Source organism: Rhinoraja longicauda, chromosome 4 (assembly GCF_053455715.1).
Source record: "Rhinoraja longicauda isolate Sanriku21f chromosome 4, sRhiLon1.1, whole genome shotgun sequence".
Lineage (NCBI taxonomy): Eukaryota > Metazoa > Chordata > Chondrichthyes > Rajiformes > Arhynchobatidae > Rhinoraja > Rhinoraja longicauda.
Window position 1 is genome coordinate 70,367,450 of NC_135956.1, and position 25,614 is coordinate 70,393,063.

At 42.6% G+C, this 25,614-nt stretch overlaps 2 protein-coding genes across 2 annotated transcripts in view; one reads left to right on the forward strand and one right to left on the reverse strand.

The window, feature by feature from the left end:
* The first annotated feature begins 351 nt into the window (after positions 1-351).
* On the forward strand, positions 352-8,265 carry ttr (transthyretin (prealbumin, amyloidosis type I)). Its single transcript, XM_078398027.1, has 4 exons — positions 352-476; positions 1,322-1,458; positions 2,396-2,531; positions 5,976-8,265. Exons 1-4 carry the CDS (start codon positions 420-422, stop codon positions 6,078-6,080), a joined length of 435 nt encoding a protein of 144 aa, XP_078254153.1. The 5' UTR covers positions 352-419; the 3' UTR covers positions 6,081-8,265.
* Positions 8,032-25,614, reverse strand: part of b4galt6 (UDP-Gal:betaGlcNAc beta 1,4- galactosyltransferase, polypeptide 6) — a 62,930-nt gene continuing 45,347 nt past the window's right edge. Inside the window, exons 5-9 of the mRNA XM_078398026.1 lie at positions 25,355-25,471; positions 15,519-15,706; positions 14,478-14,600; positions 13,258-13,359; positions 8,032-11,950 (exon numbers count right to left, since the gene is read on the reverse strand). Of these exons, the coding sequence (XP_078254152.1) occupies positions 11,803-11,950; positions 13,258-13,359; positions 14,478-14,600; positions 15,519-15,706; positions 25,355-25,471 (678 nt within the window). The 3' untranslated portion in view covers positions 8,032-11,802. The remainder of the gene's footprint in view (positions 11,951-13,257; positions 13,360-14,477; positions 14,601-15,518; positions 15,707-25,354; positions 25,472-25,614) is intronic.

The window sequence follows — 25,614 nt, forward strand, 5'->3', positions numbered from 1 at the left end:
CTGGAGGACATGGATAGGTGACATTTCAGGGCCGAACCCTGACCTGTTTTGTGGTTTAGAAGTGTTCGCACACTCTATTGTCAGCAAACATGGGGGGAGACTTTGCACAGATCTGTTTTATTAAATTTGCATCCACAAACTGCACACAGGGCATTTTTTAAATCCTAGCCTTGCCTTGCTGAAGCAGTTTTGGACTGTGATGGGGTGGGGGTGGGGGGGGGGGGGTGGAGAGCTTCAGTTGTTGCCACCTGCAACCAATACCCCAACTACACAAGTTACTGATTTGCTCAGTGTTTGTTGGGACAATAATCCGAGTCAGCAGTTTGGAGATTAGCGATCAGGTAACCTCCCGCCTGCCTGACCTATAAAGTATTCCCTGGTCCCCACCGCCTCACTCTGAGGTAGAGAGCGAGTGCAGAATGATCCGTGCGTTGCTGCTACTTGCGTTGGCCCTCAGTGCCTCTTGCACATCTGAGGTAAGTGAGAACAGGGTTGTGCCTTTTTAGATTAAGAGGGAATGTCTGAAGAAGGGTCTCAACCCGAAACGTCACCCATTCCTTCTCTCCAAGGTGCTGCCTGACCTGCTGAGTTACTCCAGCATTTTGTGATATCTTAGATTAAGAGGGATGTTTATTGGCGACTGTACCTGGCTTTGAGGCTGTTCATTTTCTTTCTCCACGGGTCAAAATATTCAAGATCCAATGATACTGTATTATTACATGTACCTAGGTAACGTGAGATTTTATATTTTTGCATACAGCCCAGTAAAATCATACAGCTGACCTCACCTAGGCAGTACACAAGAGTCATGTTCAGAAGGCATCATCATATCATATCATATCATATATATACAGCCGGAAACAGGCCTTTTCGGCCCACCAAGTCCGTGCCGCCCAGCGATCCCCGTACATTAACACTATCCTACACCCACTAGGGACAATTTTTACATTTACCCAGCCAATTAACCTACATACCTGTACGTCTTTGGAGCAGAATTAGGCCATTTGGCCAATCAAGTCTACTTCGCTATTCAATCATGGCTGATCACCACAACCCCATTCTCCTGTCTTCTCCCCGTTTCTGACACCGACAAAGCTTTAGTTGCGTGCTAAGCAATCAGCTGAAAGACAATACATGATTACAATCGAGCCATCCACTGTGTACAGATCCATGATAAAGGGAATAACATGAATAACGTTTAGTGCAAGATAAAGACAGTAAAGTACGATCAAAGAGTCTGAGGGTCTCCAATGAAGTAAATGGTAGTTCAGGACTGCTCTCTTAATAAAGCATGTTAATTTCTTCGTTGCTCTCCCGTTAGCCACATGGCAACCTTGATAGAAGGTGCCCGATCCTCATCAAAATCCTCGACGCGTTTAAAGGAACTCCAGCTGCCAACGTTAACGTTGAAATGCTGAAGCAAAACGAAGACCAGACCTGGCACAGCATCAACACTGGGTGAGTGGAACATCTGGCAGGTCCCAACAAAGACAGCCACTAACATCTGGCCCCGCTAACTCCTCTGCTCACCTGCCCTCAATTTTGTTCTCATTTCAAAAACTGAATCTGGAATTCATTGCCACAGATGGCTGGATGCCAAGTCAATGCATATTTTTTAGGCAGAGATTGACAGATTCTTGGTTATTAAGGGTGTCAGGGATTATGGGATGAAGACAGGAGAATGGAGTTGAGAGGGAAAGATAGATCAGCCATGATTGAATGGCAGAGTAGACTTGATGGGCCGAATGGTGTAATTCTGCACATGGATTTTATGAACATATAAACTTTACGCCGATTGGACAGCACGCAACAAAGAAGTATTTCAATGTACACATGACAATAAACTAAACTAAACATCCCAAAGACGTGTGGGTTTGTAGGTTAATTAGCCTCAGTAAAATTGCCCCACAGTGTGCAGGGTGTGGAAGAGAAAGTGGGATAACGTTGGACTAATGTGAACAGGTAATGTGATAATTGATAGTGGTTTAGTGGGCCGAAGGGCCTGTTTCCATTCTGCATCTTTCAATGCAGATCAATGTAACTTCTCCACCTCTGCGGCAACGTAAAAGGTGTGTGTTTTCTAACTTTGTACCATTTAGATGAAAGGTTCCTAGTTCCTAAATTGTCCCGAGTATGTGTAGGATAGTGTTAGTGTGCAGGGATCACTGGTCGGCACGGACTCGGTGGGCCGAAAGGTCTGTTTCCGTGTTGTATCACGAAAACTAAATTACTGTGTTATTTGTGAGAAAATTGGTAAGACTGTTTGTCTTCACTGTGCATTTGCACTTTGCACATGTGACAATGAAGCACAATGAAGCATCAAATAAGGGCAAATAGATCATACAATGAGCACGTCAATGGCAAATAATCCCCACTGCACTGAATTCTCTTGTAGGGTGACGGGAATCAATGGAGAGCTCCACAATCTTACCTCTGAGGAGCACCTTGAAGTGGGTCTGTACAAGGTCCACATTTTGACCGGTGCCTACTGGAAGAATGCCGGACAAGCATACTTCCATGAATGTGCTAACGTAAGTTCTGCTTTATTTACTTAGATTTTATTCAATGCAAGAGGAATCTAAGTCCATATCTCCCTGAAAGTGGCAACACAAGTAGATGGAATGATAAAGAAGACGTATGGTACACTTGCGAGTGAAGTTGGAGATGGAGTTTAGAGATACAGCACGGAAACAGGCACTTCGGCCCACCAAGTCGGCGCCAACCAGCAATACCCGTACACAAGCACCGCTATCCGACACAATAGGGACAATTAACAATGTTACCAAAGCCAATTAAACCACAAACCCGCATGCCTTTGGAATGTGGGAGGAAACCAGAGCACACAGAGAAAACTGTCACAGGAAGAACATACAAACTCTGCACAGAGACCTGGGTTCGATCCTGACCACAGGTGCATGTCAGTGTGGAGTTTGTACGTTCTCCATGTGACCGTGTAGATTTCCTCCAAGTGCTCCAGTTTCCTCCTACATCCAAAAGATGGGTTTGTAGGTTAATTTACTTCTGTAAAATTACCCTTGGTGTGGGGGATAACATGGAACTAGTGCAAACAAGTGATCGATGGTTGGTGTGGACTCCATGGTCTGAAGCGCCTGTTTCCCTACTGTATCTCTAAACTAAATCTTTTTACATCAAATTTGCTGGATAACTTGGTGAAAATATGTGATTAAGGACATTTCCCACTTTTTGATGGTCGGTGTGGACTCAGGGGGCCAAAGGGCCTGTTTCCACACAGTATCTCTAAAACTAAAAGATGAATCAGTTAAGTGTTGTCAAGCAATAGAATGAATCCACCAATTCTTGACAGGAAGTATGCAGCGAATGGAAGGATAAGGATCACATGCAGGCAGAAGAGGTCATGCCCCATTCTTACATTGTGGGCTGAAGGGCTTGTTCCCATGTAATACTGTAGAATCTGAAGAAGAGTCACAACCCAAAACATCACCTCCTCCTTTTCTCCAGAGACGCTGCCTGACCCGCTGAGTTACTCCAGCACTTTGTACAGTTCCATGTTCTATGGTCTAAACTCCATCTACTGATAAAAATTAATGGTTCTTAAAATATTCATGCACTGAAGATGTGTCAAGTCAAGTCAAGTCAATTTTATTTGTATAGCACATTTAAAAACAACTCACGTTGACCAAAGTGCTGCACATCTGATTAGGAAAAAAAAAAAAGAAACATACAGTGGCAGGCAGCCAAACACACCGGCGCGGCCATCTTGAACAAAATGTTTAACTAAAGCAGAATGGTGTCCCGCGGCCGCGCCGCACCGGGCGATGGAAGGCCCCGCGGCCGAGCCGCACCGGGCGCTGTTCAGTCCCACGGCCGAGCCGCGCCGTGTGCATATGTTGCTATAGAATATTGATAATTGGAATGCGATTCCTGCCGTTTATTTCACTGTGAACAAAGAGGCTCTGTTCAGCGCAAATCCTATTGTTTAGAGGTTTTTTATTCTGCTGATATGTTCAGTACCAGAGCAACTCAGATCAGGCAGCATCTCCGGAGAACATGGATAAGTGCCATTTTTGGTTGGGATCCTTCTTCAGACTGATTGTAGTGGGGGGCGAAAGTAGAGAGCTGGAAAGGGGAGAGTCAGGACAATGTGTAATAAAAGGAAACAGGTGAGGGGGGGTGATGGGCAGATGGTTGGAACAAAGGTCAGAGACAAGAGCAGAAGGTGTGAGACAGGATTGAAGAGTTGCAGATTGTAAATCCATTGGGAGGAATGTAGCAGGGCTGGGGGGGGGGGGGGATAGGTGGGAGTCGAGGTAAGGCACAGGGGTGGGAAGAGGGGGAAAGAAGAGGGGGGGGGGTTTAGTTAGATGTTACCTAAAATTGGAGAATTCAATGTTCATACCTTTGGGGTAGTAAGCTACCCAAGCGGAATATGAGGCACTGACCAGCATCTGTAGTTCTTTGTTGCAACATTCTGTAGTTCTGTTGCAACATTCCTCTTTCCCAAGGGCAGCGTAGCAGCAGAGTTGCTGCTTCACAACACCAGAGACACGGATTCAATCCTGACTATGAGTGCCTTTTGTATGGAGTTTGTACGTTCTCCCTGTGGTCACGTGGGTTCTCCAGTTTCCTGCCACATCCAAAAAGACTTGTGGGTTACTTGGCTTCTGCAAATTGTCCCGAGAGGGTAGAATAGAACTCGTGTACGACGTGATTGATGGTCAGCGCGGACCCGATGGGCCGAAGGGACTGTTTCCACACTGTATCTCACTTTTTGAAAAATGCTAACACTAATCACTGCAAGGGGTCTAGAAGTTGGGAGGTCATGATGCAGATCTACAAGGCGCTGGTGAAGCTGCATTTATAGTATTGTGTTCAGTTCTGACCACCATGAATGAGATATTAACCTGAATCTGCAGTTCTTTGTTTTCACATTCTACATTTGAAGCAGGGACTAATCATAACGTTCAAGTAGCATTTAGGCAGATACATGGATAGGATAGGTTTTAAGGGATATGCGCCAAACGCAGGCAAATGGGACTAGTGTAGATGGGACATGTTGGTCAGCGTGGGCAGGTTGGGCTGAAGGGCCTGTTCCATGCTTTATGACTCTATGAACACTCTTTTTCACCAGACTAGACACGGCTTGGGGCTCATGCCAAGTAGGACTCAAGTACAGATTGATTTGTATTGGGGTAGAGTTGGATGGAATTTTACTCGTGTGTATTATCATGAATGTTTCACATTATACAACCTTGCTTCCCCTAATACATAATGATTGATGTGCTGCCAATGTAGAACTATTGGCAAAAGCACACTACATTCCACTGGGACACACTGTACTCTTTCCAAATCTGCTTACTGATTAACCGCACATCAGACACAACAAACAATGCTTTGAGTACAAGGTTTAAGTGTTACCAAACCTTTGAGTGCAGCAGTGGCCCAGCTGGCAGAGCTGCAGCCTCGCAGCACCAGAGACCCAGGTTCGATCCTGACCTCGGGTGCTGTCTGCTTGTGAGGTTTATACATTTGCCCACAACCCAAAGGCTTGTAAGGAGTTTCTAAATAAAAACAGTGGCCTCACTCTGGTAATGGAGAAGGCCCAGAAGGGTCAGTGTAGGAATGGGAAGAAGAGTTAAACTGGTTAGCAACCAAGAAATCCAGTAGGTTTTTGTGGACCAAGCGAAATGGTCGTCTAGTCTACACTTGGTCTCACCGATGTAAGGGAGGTCATATCGGGAACACCAAACGCAGTAGATGAGGTTAGAGGAGGTGCACATGAACCACTGTCCCACCTGGAAGGACTGCTGGTGTCTCTGGAAGGATGGGGAAGATGGGATAGGACAGGTTACATCTCCTGTGGTTGCTGGGGAAAGTACCTGGGGAGGGAAGAGATAAGTGAACCAAGGTGTTGGGGAGGGAGTGGTCTCTGTGGTCACATTTTAAGTCAATGTTCTACCCTTGCAGTAGCTCAGACTTTCTTCTTCTCGTTCCAGGTGGTTTTCCGTGTGGCTAATTCGACTAGTGACCATTACACTGTTGCTATCCTTCTGAGCCCCTACTCTTACTCCACCACGGGAATCGTCATCAACCCTCATTAGCCCTAACACCTCGTGAAAACCTGCACACCCTCCACTTCAGCAACTCGCCTGGAGGCCGTTCATAAATTAACAAAGGTCAACATTCTTGATGTTTCATTATTTGGGCTCCACGTTTCCTGATTCATTGTTGCAGGCTTTGCTTTGTTCTGTACCTTCCCATACCTCGAGGGTTCCCCTCCCTCATTCTCAGTCTGATGAAGGGTCACAACCCAAATCATCACCTACTCCCTTTTCTCCAGCTTTTTGTATCCATCTTTTATGTCTATTGTGGCGCGTCGAAAAAGCCCGAAATAAAGGCGGGGAGCCGGGTATTTCGGGAGGAATGAATTTAATATGTTTGCTAGACCAGTCAAGTCTGCCAGAGTGAACTCGCGCCCAAAACCTCGTCCTTTATAACCGTAGCATAGGGCCGCCCCCCTGGACCGGTCCATTCCCATGCCGAGGGGTCGGTAGTGGTATGGCCCGACCCTTGGGAGCTGCCACACTATCAACATTATTGATCTGTATAAACAACATTAAGTTAAAATTTTGGCTTGAATTTTAATTATTGTAACTGACCACAAACTAATTAAAAGCACTGTTAAAACATTAAAGGATTATGGCCCTGATTAGTAATCTTTTGTAACTCTCACAAGACTGGATGCTTTACTCTTCAGCTTGGATTATTCTTTAGACATCTGTATGGAAGGTTTAAAATGTAATTAGACATTTTGCATAGAACTGAACAGCACAGGAATGCCCACAATGTTTTGGACAAACATGATGCCGTTTACTGATCACATCTGCCTGTACATGATCCATATCACTCTATTCCTTGCACTTCCATGTGCCTATCTTAAAGCCTCTTAAAAGCCACTATCGTATCTGCCTCCACTACCACCCCTAGCAATATATTCCAGGCACCTACCACCCTGTGTGAAAAGACTTGCTCCTCATATCTCCATTACACTTTCCCCTTCTCACCTTACAGCGATGCCCTCTAGTGTTGGACATTTCCAACCTGGGAAAAAGTTTCTGACTGTCTACCTTATCTGTTCTTCATAACTTTAGTGTTCTTTTCCCTTAGGGGTATAGATTTTCATTTTGAACCTGCCACTGTTATTATGAGCAGATTTGCTCATCGACCAGATTTGCCTTGGTAAAAATCTGGAATCTTAGTTGTTTTTGCATCTTTGCATGAATTAAACCTTAGAACTTAATCATCGAGCCATAAAGCACAGAAACAGGCCCTTATGCCAACCAAGATAGTGCAGGAAAATAACTGCAGATGCTGGTGCAAATCGAAGGTATTTAGTCACAAAATGCTGGAGTCTGAAGAAGGGTCTCGACCCGAAACATCACCCATTCCTTCTCTCCTGAGATGCTGCCTGACCTGCTGAGTTACTCCAGTATTTTGTGAATAAATGCCAACCAAGATACCTCATTTAAGCTATATCCCCAAAATATATCCTATTTTTAACTGTCCCCAAAATATTTCCTATCCATGTTCTGTTCAAACTATCGTAAATGCTGATATAGTTACTGCCTCAACTACCACATCTGGCAGATTGTTCTGCATACCGACCATCTGTGTGAACATGTTGCCCTTCAGGTTCCTACTAAATCTTGTCGCCTCACAGCTTAAACCTATGTCCCAAATCCCCGACACGGGGTCAAAGACTACGTGCATTCATCTTGTCTATTTGCTTCATGATTTTATACACCTCTATAAGATCATGCCTCAGCCTCATGTATTCCAATGAATAAGGTCTTAGCCTGCCCAACCTCGTCCCTTGAGTCCTGGCAACATCCTCGTAAATCTTCACTGCACTCTTTCCAGCTTAATGACATCCTTCCTATAGCAGGGTGACCAAAACTAAACACAGTATTCCAAGTGCAGCCTCACCACCATCTTGTGCAATTGTTAGATAGCGTCCCAGTTTCCTGTAAAATTGCAGAAATGTGCATAAAGACTTGGGAAACTCACAATTTGATGAGTGGCTGGTATTGTTTATTTTCATAAAATGATACAAAATATACAAATATTACCAGAAACACTGCAAGACAGACTTCAAAGTAATCCGTTAGCTAACTATGCAATGTACAGATCAGCATGCCTTTTCTTCTTCCGTGAGCATGCTATCAGCTGTTTTTGCCTACAAATTGACTTCATACAGTACTCTGAAAATAAATGCGATTTACAGTACCTGACACTAACATGTATTGTTATATGATTACCAACATGGGAATTTGAACGGAAAACAAATTTCTGCCACTATTATAGGCTTTTTACAGTTTCCAAATGAAGTTTCCACCCTTCCAATTTAAGATGGATTATATAGACATTTAATATATATATTCTAAATATATAAGAGATAATGTATCGATAAATGTTAAAGTGCACAATTCTTTCAATTAATGCTGAAAATGAAAGCAGAAACAGAAGGCAGCAGAATGATTAATCTACATCACCATAAAGTTCTACAGCATTAGAATACATCAGAAAATCTCAAAAATTAGGATGCATCTTTTGTCCAAGTTTCAGGTTTTTTTTAAACGGACCAAAGTAGATTTTAGTAGATTAGTAGATCTTCAAATCACCTGGCCTTCCATTCATAGAATTAACAAAGTGTGCAATTAGTCAGTAAGTGCCATTTCAAACCGAAACAAGGCAGCAAACACACTCGTTTCCACATACCTGGTTTTACTATTATTAATTAGTAGTTTCATAGGACTGGACATAGCAGTTTGCAAGTGGTTTGAGAATTCAGTTCTTGTTTTTAGAATCGGTTGTTTGATGTATTGTCATGTTTCTTATTCAGAGGCATAAACCAACTGCAGGAATCTTCATTTTACTCACCACTCAAGAGAATAATCAGGCAAATTTAATCTAAGCCTCTGATACTGTTCTGCTCCAAAGGAGAGAACATTGTTTGAAACAACATGCCGCTGGCTATTTCTCTTTATTGTGGGGAATCCAATATTCTAAATATCTGGGAAACTTGTCATGCAATGAGCAACAGATTTGCTAACATCCAAATGAACTCAGCATTATGTCTGGGAAGAGAAAAATCTGTAGGATAAGATTACTTATCAAGAAATGTTATGCGTTGTTATTTCCTCCAAGCAGCAAACTCCCTTTGCAGTATCTCTCCTCTGGAAGGAATAAAGTTTGCAAAAGCATAGCTAGTCATATAGTGTCACTGCAAAATATGTTACATTGAAATATTCTACAGAAACTCAGGTAGTCTGATTATTAGTGGAGTTAATCCATAATTGTATCAACCATTCTATATCTCATGTTTAATCTCTAAGTGCAACACTACTAGCCTCTGGCTACGTCTAATGGTGTATGCTCTTGAATAACTTAAAAGGCATTTGAGAGGAGAGAGTGGAAGAAGGAAACGGAGGGTACAGATTACAAACCAAGAGATAGTTGGAAATTAAAATCAAAACAGTGTTGGAATAGCTGCTGGAATCTCAAACTTTGACAAATTGAGAAATTCACAGTCATAATATGCATAACATTAGTGCATTTTGTTTGTCCAAATATTTCTTCTAGATCCCACTTTTCTGAGTTTGCACTAAGAGCAGGCTGCATGGGTTCACCGAAGCTTTTCTGTTCAGTATTTGCTTAAGGTAACTAGCATGGAAAATGTTCAGCAGGCCGTCTGACCAGAGTCAGAACCAGTCACTAGTAACCAGCAGCTTGGTTACTTGGTATGTTCAATGCTGAAACCATGGTGCTTTTCTTTCCCTTGCAAGATGCCTATGTTCTGATCTGTTGAAGCATCCAAACTGAGAGAGCGTTTCCGCGTTTCATTTGAAACCATCTGTACTTCCCCCCTGCTGCCCCTCGATACGTTCAAAGCTTGCTTTTTTCAATCTAATTTATACAAAACTATCTCCCTCTTGCTTCCGATAATACATTGACCTTTCTGGTACTTCAAATACATTCAGAAATAACGCACAGTTGCCAGACGTACAAGCCTTAAGCTGTGAATGATTTTTTTAAAATTCACGTGGTTAGTGCCAATTATGAAAAACTACAGAGAAAAGATCTGCAAATGTACATCAATGAAAATAAACACTACCAGCTTGCCCACAATTAAAGAACCGCCACAGTCCACAAATGAGTTACCGAAAACCATCCTTGGGCTACTCAATGAAACAGCCGATTTTGAACAAAACTAATTCAGAATACAGGTTAGTTGCTCTTCTTGAAGTGCAGAAAACGCTGCCCTTCGCTTGGTGGTGCTGTCTAGAAATACATCAACATCCCATCAGATTAAAATCAAAATAACAGCAGATAATTAAAGACTGTCAACAAATCGCAACTTAAAAATCAAAGGAATGGAGCATTATCCAAAACCAATTTGCACAGAATCACTCTGGCATTTCAATAGTACTGGCATAATATATATTATATATATAACATATTATTATATATAAAATATATGTATGTTTGTATGTATATGCATGTGTATATTACACATTATACATATACACATACTTTATACAGACACACACACACACAAATACATACATAATGGTCCAATGGAATACATTTTTTAAAAGTTGTACCTAGCTACTCACTCCATTCTTTTATAACTGTTGGCATACACTTAAATTGTACAATATTTCCATTGCAAGATGAATCTGAAAAATCATAGAAAATGGAATCTGTATTGCAAATGGCAACTCAAGCGAATTTACAAATGTAAACGCGAGTGGTGAAACAAGCCTGCATTCGACGGGGTAATGGAGGTCTTGTGAGTTGTAGGGTTTACTCGGGCAAATGAGAACACCAGCGGTTTCAGAAGAATTGCTGAAATCAGCACAAACACACATAATACCCTACAAAGATGACATTTTAGTTTAGCTGCTAGTTTACTTTCATCCCTTTCAAGGCGGGATCGGGGGGAACGTACCTCTCAGCTTCTTTTTTGCAAGCACGTCATTGGGGGAGCGCCACCCCATACAGTAAATAATCTTAAAGCTAAATTAATCTTACTTTCAAAAGAAAGCATTTTCCAAATCATAATTAGGTTAGGCGACTAAGTGATTAGATAACCATACTGTAACCAGGTATGTTTATAGCTACCAGAGAATAGACCATTGGAATTCTTTCCATTTTTGGTGTGGAAAGTGAATGTATCAACTGAGACTATGTACATTTTGTTCTTACATGCCAAGTTACATACATACATATATATATTTATAAACTTCCTTTTTAAAAGGAACATCACAAATGCAATAGATCCATAGTATAAAAAAGAGCGGCAAAGTGCACAATTTTACAGTATATTTACAAATCCATAGCATTATTTCAAGTGGACCATAAGCCTTCATTTTAGCTAAAAATTACAATATGTTATGTGCCACCTACAAATGTGAATTCTAGTGGTTTTTGTACAGGAGCAGCTGATCACGACGAGAAAGCTAATAAAAAGACTTAAGGAGAACAGCCTGGCTGGAAGCCCCTCGACTTCAGAGTGACGATGCGCTCTCTCGTTCTCACACAATGCTCGATGAACTCATTGGCAAAGCTATTGCACGCACATGCAGATAACAATTAGCTGTTCGAATTTCAGGACTCAAGCCGTCATTGAGACATCCACATCCAAGGTGCCTTGGCAGTTTCTCAAGACCCACAAGCCTTTCACTGAAGCGCCAGAACTAAAAATGAAATCCATAATAGTCCAAGGTATAGCTGTTACAATTCAAGGTGGTCCCATCCTCTTTAATCATCAGCCACAGGTGCCAAATCTGGCGTAAGATTCACAGTTATGTTTTTGTACAAAAAGTGCAGGGTTATATTTGGAGTGTACTTCAAGTTGTTCAACCCATCCAGAGGTTGACGTTCTTTAGAGTACCTCAACAATTTATATCTGTAGGAGATAAGAAACATGAAAATGAATAAACGGGCAGTGAAGCAAACCAGAATGGGTCAACAAATCAGATGACAGCACAGGAAGCCCGGAAAGTTATTGCCAGTTTTCTGAAGGAACTTTCAAATTAATTCTGCTCTTTCTTCAAAGAGCTTCAAATTTTGTTTTCCAAAATTTTTCAGTTGCTGCTGAATCTACTTCCACTTTCTATAGTCAAGAGATTCAATTGTTTAATTGTCATATATACCAACAACGGAACAATAAAATACTTACTTACAGACAGGTCTGTAAACACAATACACATAAACAAAGAAAACAAATCAACAAAATAAAAAACTCACTCCCACTGTCCTCCCTATATTCCAGATCCAAACTAATGTCACCTGTGACCACTGCCATAACATCCTCCTTAACCAATAATGCAACACCCCCTCCTCTTTTACCATCACCTCTCTCATCTGAAGCACATACCCTGGAACATTGACCTGCCAGCCCCGCCCCTCTCTTAACCAGGTTTCTGTAATGGCTTGGAGTACAGTTACATAGTTCTTGGAAGGTGACGTCACAGGTAGATGGGATGGTCAAAAAGGCTTTTGGCAAAGGCTTTCATCGATCAGAGTATTGAGTATAGACGTTGTGAGGTCATGTTGCAGTTATATAAGACATTAGAGTGGCCACAGAGAATTGTGTTTAGTTCTAGGCACCATGTTATAGGAAAGATGTTGTCAAGCTGGAAAGGGTAGAGAAGATTTACAAGGATGTTGCCAGGACTCGAGGGTCTGAGCTGTAGGGAGAGGTTGAGCAAGATGGGACCCATTCCCTGGAGCGCAGGTGGAAAAGGGATGATGTTACAGATGTGTATAAAATCATGAGTGGAATTGATCGGGTGAACGCAGTCTCTTGCCCGGAGTGGGAGAATCGAGAACCAGAGGGTATAGGTTTAAGGTGAAGGGCAAAAGATTTTATCGGAATCTGAGGGGTACCTTTTTCACGCAAAGCATTATCCCACTTTCTCATCCACTCCCTACATACTCGGGGCAATTTTACAGAGGTCAATTAACCAACCAACCAGCGAGTCTTTGGAGTGCGGGAGGAAACCGGAGCAGTCAGTGGCAACCCATACGGTCACATGGAGAACATGCAAATTCCACACAGACAGTACCCGAGGTCAGGATCAAACCCAGGTCTGGTAATAAGAGACAGCAGATCTAGAGCTGCGCCAATGTGCCACTCCCAAATTAAAGGGGCACTTTCCGCTAGCAAGGTTACATGTCAAATGTGAAATTGCCCTCAAGTAGAATACTTGCCTGCCTAAAAATTGTACTTCCCCTCGATGGTGGTGGGGTATAGATTTGTACTTTCCCAGAAATCCTTCTGGTCTTGTCACATTGTACCCTGCGTAAAGAACTCTGCGAGATGAAGAAAAGGAATCAATAAATGAACCGACCTCGAGAAGATGCTCATGGTGGATTTAGTAAATTTAACAGCAAGAGCAATTGCAGCTTTAAAAAAAATAAAAGTAATCAATAGAAGAAAGGTTTGTAACGACATAACAATTTTCAACAATTGCCTTTTTTTATGAATCAATTTAATCAAAACAAAATACAGCAGGCATCAATTTCTGTTCCCCTAATGAAACTAGAATTTGTTCAGAGGGAATTGTGTGGTTACGTTGCTGGACTTGCAACCAGTGCACCCGATATTAAATCTCACCATGTCAGCTGGGGAAGTTAATTTAATGAAATAAAATCTATACGTCTAAATCTATACGTCTAAATACGTCTGCTGATAACACAGACCATTGTTGAAAGCAATCCTTTCATATCTGATCCAGGGCAATCTTTCATATTATTTAGGGGAATATAAAGGCGAGGTCCCATCCTATTGCAGATTTTGATAAATTAACCTTTCAGTAAGGCAAATAGAAGCCATTAAACAAAAGACACAAAATGCTGGAGTAACTCAGACCGAATCTAAAGGGTCCAGACCCAAATCGTCACCTATCCATGTTCTCCAGAGATGGTGCCTGTCCCACTGCATTACTCCAGAATTTTGTCTTTCTTTCGAAAACCAACACCTGCAGTTCCTTGTTATTACATAAAGCTCTCTTCACCAGTTCAAGCATTCAGTTTTAGTTTAGTTTAAAGATACAGCGCGGAAAGAGGCCCTTTGGCCCACCAAGTCCACGCCGACCAGCGATCCCCGCACACTTACACTATCCTACGCACACACACACACGAGGGACAATTTACAATTATACCAAGCCAATTAACCTACAAACCTGTACGTCTTTGGAGTGAAGGAGGAAACCGGACATCCTGGAGAAAACCCATGCAGGTCATGAGGAGAACATACAAACTCCATACAGACAAGCACCCGTAGTCAGGATCGAACCCGAGTCTTTGGCACTGTAAGGCAGCAACTTTACCTGTGCCATTGTGCATCACCATGTAAATAGCAACAAGAGTCAGCGCATTCTACTCTTCAGTCACCATGTACATCCACAAATACTTGAATAGGTTCTTACCTTCTCCAGAGATCATCATCTTCTCCACCCCATCCCCAGAAAGCATTGGGAAACCCATTAATTTTTCTGAACTGTTCCACTGTTAGACCACTAACTCCACCAAAGAATTCGTTGTATGGAAGGCTGGAGAATAAAAAATGGAGCAGAAAAAGATATGGTTAACTACTTATGGATTCTATGGTATGAAATTTCTAAGCAAAAAGATATATTTCAAAATTGGAACAAAAATGTCATGCATTAAGTTTGTAAATGGTTCTTGTTAACATTTCAGAATGTTTCCTGGGTAAGAGGGTATTAGTTGAAGGGAGAGATTGGACAGATTTGGATTGTTTTCTCTGGGGCTCTGGAGGCTGAGGGGGAGACCTGATAGAAGTTAGATAGTCAGGGACGCTGCCCGACCTGCTGAGTTACTCCAGCATCTTGTGCTTTTCGGAGATTAGTTTATTATTAGTTTACCATCATGTTCGTCACAACCTCTGTGGGCTGAAGGGCCTTTTCCTGTGCTGTACTGTTCTGTGGTCTAAGTGAACCACTGCCCTACCCTTAATCTTTTGTGTTCCCTAATTATCTAAAGATGCTAATTTCCAGTTGACTCAGAGTCGTCAATGCATTTGAAAGGGAATGGGGAAAAGAGAACACTGGTACATCTACAGCTAGAAGAGATACATCATAAACATGGTCACAGCAGTTGGTTCAAACGACCAGTCTTGCTGCTAACATTTCAGTATTCCTATGTGTGTTTACTCCTAATAGTATCATGACATCCTGATTTATCGAACACTGCAAAATGTTAGAGAGAGAAATGCTCATGTCCTGACTAAGACAATTCCCGTGCAACGAGATCTAAAAATTAAAATGAGGAAAAATGCTCATTCTAATTGTTAATTGTGGAAGAGTGATTTAAAAATAGAACTTTAGATTCATCATTAAGTACCTGTTCTGTTGAATGTTCCTGATTCTATTTCCATAAAATCATTTAGATTTAGCACTTCAAACAAATAACATACTATAAAGGAGACGGTGGAAAATGCAAGTACTTACATGTACATGTATTTATCTAGCTTTGATGCTAAATGCCGTGGCATCAGCCCACATCCATAATAGTTGCGATCACTTTCTGGTATATGATCGACGTCATGGAAAATAAGGCAGTCCCAGTCCAGATCTTTCATAGCCTCCACAAAGCCAACATTGAAAAGCATTGCACGATTAAAGGGATAGTTACCTGCCTGCGTGAACAAAGGAAAATGATCAGGCTTCTGAACGGTCCTTCCATAAGTTAGGGTACTGTCCGATTCACCTCTACCCCATTACAGATATTGGTCTTTGTCTAAGGAACTGATGTGCCACAATGCTGAGAACTATGTCCTGCACTCTATATCTTCCCCTTTACTTTACCTATTGTAGTTGAGTTTGGCTCGATTGGATTTATGTATAATATTCTGATTTGCTTGGATAGTACGCACAACAAAGCTTTTCAATGCACAGTACCCTCCATAATGTTTGGGACAAAGACCCATCATTTATTTATTTGCCTCTGTACTCCACAATTTGAGATTTGTAATAGAAAAACATCACATGTGGTTAAAGTGCACATTGTCAGATGTTATTAAAGGGTATTTTTATACATTTTCGTTTCAACATGTAGAAATTACAGCTGTGTTTATACATAGTCCCCCTCCCCCCCCAATTTCAGGGCACCATAATGTTTGGGACACATGGCTGCACAGGTGTTTGTAATTGCTCATGTGTGTTTAAATGCCTCCTTAATGCAGGTATAAGAGAGCTCTCAGCACCCAGTCTTTCCATCACCTTTGGAAACTTTTATTGGTGTTTATCAACATGCGGACCAAAGTTGTGGCAATGAAAGTCAAAGAAGCCATTATGACTGAGAAACAAGAATAAAACTGTTAGAGAGGCATCAGCCAAACCTGAGGCTTACCAATATCAACTGTTTGGAACATCATTAAGAAGAGAGCACTGGTGAGCTTACTAATCGCAAAGGGACTGGCAGGCCAAGGAAGACCTCCACAGCTGATGACAGAATTCTCTCTATAATAAAGAAAAATTCGCAAACACCTGTCCGACAGACCAGAAACACTCTTCAGGAGTCAGGTGTGGATTTGTCAATGACCACTGTCCACAGAAGACTTCATGAACAGAAATATAGAAGCTACACTGTAAGAAGCAAACCACTGGTTAGCGGCAAAAATAGGATGGCTAGGTTACAGTTTACCAACAAAAATACTTACAAGAGCTACCACAATTCTCGAAAAAGGTCTTGTGGACAGAGGAGATGAAGATTAACTTATATCAGAGTGATGGCAAGAGTAAAGTATGGAGGAGAGAAGGAACTGCCCAAGATCTAAACTATACTACCTCATCTGTGAAACACGGTGGTGGGGGTGTTATGGCCTGGGCATGTATGGCTACTGTAGGTACTGGATCACTTATCGTCATTGATGATACAACTGCTGATGGCAGTAGCATAATAAATTCTGTAGTGTATAGACACATCCTATCTGCTCAAGTTCAAACAAATGCCTCAAAAGTCATTGGCCAGCGGTTCATTCTACAGCAAGACAATGATCCCAAACATACTGCTAAAGCAACAAAGGAGTTTTTCGGAGCTAAAAAATGGTCATTTCTTGAGTGGCCAAGTCAATCACCCGATCTGAACCCAATTGAGCATGCCTGAAGAGAAAACTGAAGGGGACTAGCCCCCAAAACAAGCATAAGCTAAAGATGGCTGCAATACAGGCCTGGCAGAGAATCACCAGAGAAGACGCCCAGCAACTGGTGATGTCCATGAATCGCAGACTTCAAGCAGTCATTGCATGCAAAGGATATGCAACAAAATACTAAACATAACTACTTTCATTTACGTTGACATTGCGGTGTCCCAAACATTATGGTGCCCTGAAATGGGGGGACTATGTACAGTGCATTCAGAAAGTATTCAGACCCCTTCACTTTTTCCACATTTTGTTACGTTACAGTCTTAATTTTAAATGGATTAAATTCTTTTTTTTTAATCATCAATCTACACACAATACCCCAGAATGAAGAAGCGGAAACAGGTGTTTAGAATTTTTTGCAAAGTAATTAAAAAGAAATAACTGAAATATCATATTTACATAAGTATTCAGACCCTTTGCTATGACTGATGGAGAATCGAAACATAGAAACATAGAAAATAGGTGCAGGAGTAGGCCATTCGGCCCTTCGAGCCTGCACCGCCATTCAATATGATCATGGCTGATCATCCAGCTCAGTAGCCTGTACCTGCCTTCTCTCCATACCCCCTGATCCCTTTAGCAAAAAGGGCCACATCTAACTCCCTCTTAAATATAGCCAATGAACTGGCCTCAACTACCTTCTGTGGTAGAGAATTCCACAGATTCAGGATCAGTTCCTGTGGATTGGAGGATAGCAAATGTTATCCCACTTTTTAAGAAAGGAGGGAGAGAGAAAACGGGTAATTATAGACCAGTTAGTCTGACATCAGTGGTGGGGAAGATGCTGGAGTCAATTATAAAAGACGAAATTGCTGAGCATTTGGATAGCAATAACGGGATCATTCCAAGTCAGCATGGATTTACGAAGGGGAAATCATGCTTGACAAATCTACTGGAATTTTTTGAGGATGTAACTAGGAAAATTGACAAGGGAGAGTCAATGGATGTGGTGTACCTCGACTTTCAGAAAGCCTTCGACAAGGTCCCACATAGGAGATTAGTGGGCAAAATTAGGGCACATGGTATTGGGGGTAGGGTACTGACATGGATAGAAAATTGGTTGACAGACAGAAAGCAAAGAGTGGGGATAAATGGGTCCCTTTCGGAATGGCAGGCAGTGACCAGTGGGGTACCGCAAGGTTCGGTGCTGGGACCCCAGCTATTTACGATATACATTAATGACTTAGACGAAGGGATTAAAAGTACCATTAGCAAATTTGCAGATGATACTAAGTTGGGGGGTAGTGTGAATTGTGAGGAAGATGCAATAAGGCTGCAGGGTGACTTGGACAGGTTGTGTGAGTGGGCGAATACATGGCAGATGCAGTTTAATGTAGATAAGTGTGAGGTTATTCACTTTGGAAGTAAGAATAGAAAGGCAGATTATTATCTGAATGGTGTCAAGTTAGGAGGAGGGGGAGTTCAACGAGATCTGGGTGTCCTAGTGCATCAGTCAATGAAAGGAAGCATGCAGGTTCAGCAGGCAGTGAAGAAAGCCAATGGAATGTTGGCCTTCGTAACAAGAGGAGTTGAGTATAGGAGCAAAGAGGTCCTTCTACAGTTGTACCGGGCCCTGGTGAGACCGCACCTGGAGTACTGTGTGCAGTTTTGGTCTCCAAATTTGAGGAAGGATATTCTTGCTATGGAGGGCGTGCAGCGTAGGTTCACTAGGTTAATTCCCGGAATGGCGGGACTGTCGTATGTTGAAAGGCTGGAGCGATTGGGCTTGTATACACTGGAATTTAGAAGGATGAGGGGGGATCTTATTGAAACATATAAGATAATTAGGGGATTGGACACATTAGAGGCAGATAACATGTTCCCAATGTTGGGGGAGTCCAGAACAAGGGGCCACAGTTTGAGAATAAGGGGTAGGCCATTTAGAACGGAGATGAGGAAGAACTTTTTCAGTCAGAGGGTGGTGAAGGTGTGGAATTCTCTGCCTCAGAAGGCAGTGGAGGCCAGTTCGTTGGATGCTTTCAAGAGAGAGCTGGATAGAGCTCTTAAGGATAGCGGAGTGAAGGGGTATGGGGAGAAGGCAGGAACGGGGTACTGATTGAGAGTGATCAGCCATGATCGCATGAATGGCGGTGCTGGCTCGAAGGGCTGAATGGCCTACTCCTGCACCTATTGTCTATTGTCTATTGTCTATTGTCTATTGACTCACCACTCTCTGTGTGAAGAAATGTTTTCTCATCTCGGTCCTAAAAGACTTCCCCCTTATCCTTATCCCTGGTTCTGGACTCCCCCAACATCGGGAACAATCTTCCCGCATCTAGCCTCTCCAACCCCTTAAGAATTTTATGTGTTTCTATAAGATCCCCCCTCAGTCTTCTAAATTCCAGCGAGTACAAGCCCAGTCTATCCAGTCTTTCCTCATATGAAAGTCCCGCCATCCCAGGGATCAATCTGGTGAACCTTCTCTGTACTCCCTCTAAGGCAAGAACGTCTTTCCTCAGGTTAGGAGACCAAAACTGCACACAATACTCCAGGTGCGGTCTCACCAAGGCCCTGTACAGCTGCTGCAGAACCTCCCTGCTCCTAAACTCAAATCCTCTTGCTATGAATGCCAACATACCATTCGCTTTCTTCACTGCCTGCTGCACCTGCATGCTTGCTTTCAATGACTGGTGCACCATGACACCCAGGTCACGTTGCATCTCCCCTTCTCCCAATCGGTCACCATTCAGGTAATACTCTGCTTTCCTGTTCTTGCCACCAAAGTGGATAATCAGTGAATCAGTGAATGATCAGCCATGATCACAATGAATGGTGGTGCTGGCTCGAAGGGCCGAATGGCCTACTCCTGCACCTATTGTCTATTGTCCATTGACACACAAAATTGAGCTTAGCTTAATCCTGCTTCCATTGATTATCCTTGAGATGTTTCTACAACTTGATTGGAGTCCACCAGTAGTAAATTAAATTGTTTGGACATGATTTGGAAAGGCACACACCTATCTATAAAAGGTTCTACAGTTGTCAGTGCATGTCAGAGCAAAAACCAAGCCATGAAGATGAAGGAATTGTCCATAGACCTCCGAGACAGGATTGTGTTGAGACACAGATCTGGGGAAGGGTATAAAACAATTTCTGCAGCATTGCAGGTCCCGAAAAGCACGGTTGCCTCCGTCATTCTTAAATGGAAGAATTTTGGAACCACCAGGACTCTTCATAGAGCTGGCCACCCAGCTGAACAATCGGGGGAGAAGGGCCTTGGACAGGGAAGTGACCAAGAACCTGGTGATCACTCTGACAGAGCTTCAGAGTTCCTCTGTGAAGATGGGAGAACCTTCCAGTAGGACAACTATATCTGCAATCAGGCCTTCATGGTAGAGTAGCCAGACGGAAGCCACTTCTCAGTAAAAGGCACATGACAGCCCACTTGGAGTTTGCCAAAAGGCACCTAAAGCACTCTCAGACCATGAGAAACAAGATTCTCTGGTCTGAAGAAACCAAGATTGAACTCTTTGCCCTGAATGCCAAGCATCACATCTGGAGGAAACAAGGCACCACTCATCACCTGGCCAATACCATACCTAGTGAAGCATGGTGGTGGCAGCATCATGCTGTGGGGATGTTTTTCAGCGGCAGGAACTCGGAGACTAGTCAGGATCGAGGGAAAGATGAACGGAGCAAAGTACAGAGAGATCCTTGATGAAAACCTGCTCCAGAGCTTTCTGGACCTCAGACTGGGGCGGAGGTTCACCTTCCTACAGGACTACGATCCTAAGCACACAGCCAAGACCTCGCAGGAGTGGCTTCGTGACAAGTCTGAATGTCCTTGAGTTGCCCAGCCAGAGCCCAGACTTGAACCCAATCGAACAGCTCTGGAGGGACCTGAAAATAGCTGTGCATCGACACTCCCCATCCAACCTGACAGAGCTTGAGAGACTCTGCAGAGAAGAAAGGGAGAAATTACCCAAATACAGCTGTGCCAAGCTTGTAGCGTCATACCCATGAAGACTTGAGGCTGTAATCGCTGCAAAATGTCTTCCAGAGATTTCTCTATCTCTCTTCCCAGAGTTTGAGCCTTCTAGACGATGCACTGCAGTCCAGGGATGGACAGAAGAGAGGAAACTTCTGCGTGATTTCAAATGCTGAGGTCGCAAAAAGTGGTCATGTAGGGGGTGTCTTTCATCCTCTGATTGTCTGAGGTGTTCTTTTTGACTGGCTACAGCTCTTCTGATTCCAGGAGGTGCATGAGAGTAGGTAGATGTTGTCAGTCTTGGTAGGTTTCATGCATCCACTGATGCAGCGACAGCTTGTGTTTAGCACAGGATCAATCTTCCTTGCATGAGCTGAGTGCTCCCATACTGCGCAGGCATACTCGGCAGTGAAGAAACAGAGAGCCAGAGCTGTTGATCGAATGGTTTTAGAATTTGCTCCTCATTTTGAGGTACTCAGCTCGCTAAGAAGAGCATTTCTGGAACTGACTTTTCCTTTAAGCTTGGTGATATGTGCTTTGTAGGTCAGAGATTGATCAAGAGTCACACTGAGATAGACTGGACTGTCACAGTGCTCCAATCTGACTCCATTCCATAGATCAACCTACGATTTGCATACTTGTTCTTCAAGCGGAAGGCGCAGACTTGGGTTTTAGATGGATTGGCTCTCAGATGATTCTCTTTGTAGTATGAGGACAGGTTGACTAAAGCCTCACACAGAATAGCTTCTGCCTCAAGGAAGTCAGCACTTTGGGTTGTAATACACAAGTCATCTGCATAAATGAAACTCCTGATGTTGGGATGGATAGGCTGGTCGTTAACATAGATATTGAACAAGGTGGGTGCCAGGACATTTCCTCGAGGGAGGCCGTTCTTCTGCCTGTACCAACGACTTTTCTTTCCTGACAGCTCGACAAAGAAGCATCTGTTTTCGAACAGAGTCATCACCAGGTTGGTTAGATGCAAGTTGTGTGTCAAATTAAGTACTTTGTGTAACACAGGCATGTGAGTGAGGTTAAAAAAAACCAAGGATAAGAGTCGAGCGCTTGCACGAGGTGTCCAACGGGGTCAACAATTTGGAAATATTTTGAAAATTTACACACAAAATTACCAGTTTCAAGCCTCTTTTAGTGCATTTCAAAGTAAAAACAGACATTACAAAATAATGTGAAGATGTCACTGTATAATAATAACATTTTGATGTAAATTCACACATTAATTGATAATCAGCCCAAAAAGATGGTAATTGGCTTTTCTGCTGTGTTTTATATTTTAACCATGTCTTAATTAATTTAATTATATAATCTTGCACTTAAATTTAATATTTACTCATTACAGTTCCACCACTCGATTTTCTGGCACTCTTGGTTCCAGAGCTTTGCTGGTTTATCCAGCTGGCCAAGGAAGTCGGCTATGGGGATAGATGTGCTGGCCCCAACTGGGCTGGAGTTCCAGAACCCCAGCCGGAGGTTGCAAATTCAACCCGCCGATCGGCCGTGGAAGTCACAATGGGGTTGAAATCGGCTGCCTTGCCCAGCCTAGGTGCCACGTTTTCAGGGAGACTTCCAGGGTGCGGGGGGGGAGGGGGGGGGGATTTCTTGCGGATGCCTTGTGTTCATTACAAGTCTATACATCGTTTATTTTTATTTTTTAATTTCGATCCGATTTTTCCATTTATTATCAAAGTGAAAAACGTGGAAATCATGCCAAAGGCGCGGAAAATGAATTTTTAAAACGCGGAAAATTCACATGCCTGGTAACAGTCGGCGATGGTTTACTGTATCATAAGCGGCTAAAATGTCTACAAAAACAGCATCTGTGATAACACCTTCCTGAAAGTCATCCTCTATGAGTTGGGTGAAATTGAGAAGCTGACCTGTGCAGGACTTCCCAGGCCGGAACCCTGCCTGCTTCTTTATTCGGGATGGCTCTATCACCTGGCTGAGGCAAGTCAAGATGAGTCGCTCAAACAGCTTGCAGGTGTGGCAAAAAAGTGATATTGGCCTGTAGCTCTTTGTTGCTGAAGGATCCTTGCAATGCTATGACACGTGCGCGACGCCAGATCTTTGGGATGTGACATCTCTCCATGCAGGTGTTAAACATGGCCAGCAACCACTATTTTGCAATTGGTCCATGGTGCGTGATCTGTTCAGTCATGATGTTATCCAGTCCTGCAGCTTTACCTATTTTGGCTGTGCAGATAGCAGCTTCCAGTTCTTTCATTGTGAAAGGCTGACACAGAATACTTTCTGAATGCACTGTACAAACACTGCTGTAATTTCTACATGATGAAACCAAAATGTATAAAGAGATCCTTTATTAAAATCTGACAATGTGCACTTTAACCACATGCGATTTTTTCTATTCCAAATCTCAATTTGTGGAGTACAGAGGCAAATAAATAAATGATGGGTCTTCGGCCCAAACATTATGGAGGGCACTGTACCTTAGTACACATGACAATAATAAACCTAATCTTAAGCAGATTAAAATATTTAAAATTAAATGAACTATTTAAAGTTTCAGCAAGTGAAATTTTATACCACCAAATAGGTGTGCATGTAAATGGAAGACATTGGTAACAAAGGCATGGATGAGGGTTTCAGCAACAGATGAGTTGAGATGAAGGTAAGTTGTACATCATTAAGGTGGTAAAAGGGGCAGTCACTGGTGGTTTGGACACAGAACCAAAACTGAAGTCCAAGTCAAAGACGATAGCATTCAGCTGTCATTCTGACTCAGTTTCAGAGTTGGCTAGCCCACGGCTGGGAAATAAAGTTTGTTACAAGGACAGGGAACTGCTTTGGTCTTGAAGGTCCTGTTGGAAGAAATTTATTTGTCCAATGTTGAATGTCAATCAAGCAGCTGTCAATTTATGAAAGAGGAGATAAGAGGGAAAGAGGCAGACAAGCAAACCATTGCTTCTTCCTTTCCAGGGTGATAATTGAAGACAATCAATTAAGCATGATTTATTGAAATATGTCACTTGAGGAATGATGACCTGCTCCGTAACATATTCAATGCTTCGGGAATAGAAACTGCTTAAGAAAGTTAGAAAAACTTCTGTAACCACTCAAAATAGTCCAGGTTCAATTGCAGTTTGAATCCAAAACATACCACCTCATCTGTGAAACACGGTGGTGGGGGTGTTATGGCCTGGGCACGTATGGCTGCTGAATTTATCATTTATCGTCATTAATGATACAATTGCTGATGGTAGTAGCATTATGAATTCTGAAGGCACATCCTATCTGCTTGGGTTCAGTTGGTCTAATAAAAAGCTATAATGATACAATCACAAAACTAGCAAAAGCAGCAGGAACAGTGTGTAGGCAGTCCCCAAGTTACATATGTTACAGTTAAGAGCTGCCCTTCAGCTGAATTTAGAAATGTCAGAAATATCTATTTACTCCATCTATCGCTCTGCATATTCTCGCTATAATTCTTTAATTCATCAAATGTTCTCCAACAATATCCATGACCCGAAACGTCACCCATTTCCTCTCTCCTAGATGCTGCCTGACCTGCTGAGTTAGTCCAGCATTTTATGATACCTTCCATAAATAAGATAGTCACAATGCACGATACCCAGCCATTGGCGCAGTGGTAGAGTTGCTGCCTTACAGCGCCAGAGACTGGGACTGGGGTTTGATCCTGACCATGGGTGCTGTCTGTATGGAGTTTGTACGTTCTCCGTGTGACCACGTGGTTTCCTCCCACACTGCAAAGACGTGCAAGTTTGTAGGTTAATTGGCTTCTGTAATTGTCCCTAGTGTGTAGGGTAGAACTAGTGTACAGGGTGACTGTTGGTCAGCGCGGACTCGTTGGGCTAAAGAGCTTGTTTCGAAGCTGAATCTCTAAACCTAAATGATTATCTTGAAAAATACTTTAAAAAATGCAATACACAAATTCAGATTTCCATAAGTCAGGTCATCAATAAGCAGGGGAGCCCCTTTATGTACCAGTCACATTAAGGAAGAAAACTGTGGTGTTTTGACACTTTTTTCTTCTGATTCTGCATGCCCAATACCATCCCAAATCTGAATTCAATACATCCACCTCCCCACCTGCATTTCAAACTAATTGATTCACTGCCAGATATCAGACAATATTCTCAAAACAGTGCAAGTAGCCCACATTTTTTTAAGTTGGTATCCAGTCACTTCCCACATCAATAATTGAGAGACTTTACCTGTTCAATGACATAGAAGCCAAACTGAATGTGCTGTCTCTGAAGCATTGGAACCAGATGACGGAATAGAATTGGGAGATGTTCATGACGGTTGCGGAATGGAATGAGGATTGCCACCTGAAAGATTTGTCAAGAGAAAGGGAGGAAATATTCACAGGTTAGGCGGACATCTAATTTCCTTTGGGGGGAGATTTTGAAACTCCACCCTACTTAAAAAGATGACACAAAGACTGAACACACCAACGAGTTGGAACAATAAG

Excerpts from the sequence above, each read along its gene's own strand:
- ttr (XM_078398027.1), top strand. The coding sequence starts at position 420 with ATGATCCGTGCGTTGCTGCTACTTGCGTTGGCCCTCAGTGCCTCTTGC. Across the intron at positions 477-1,321 it reads GTGCCTCTTGCACATCTGAG|CCACATGGCAACCTTGATAG; the intron begins GTAAGTGAGAAC and ends CTCTCCCGTTAG. Across the intron at positions 2,532-5,975 it reads ACTTCCATGAATGTGCTAAC|GTGGTTTTCCGTGTGGCTAA; the intron begins GTAAGTTCTGCT and ends TTCTCGTTCCAG.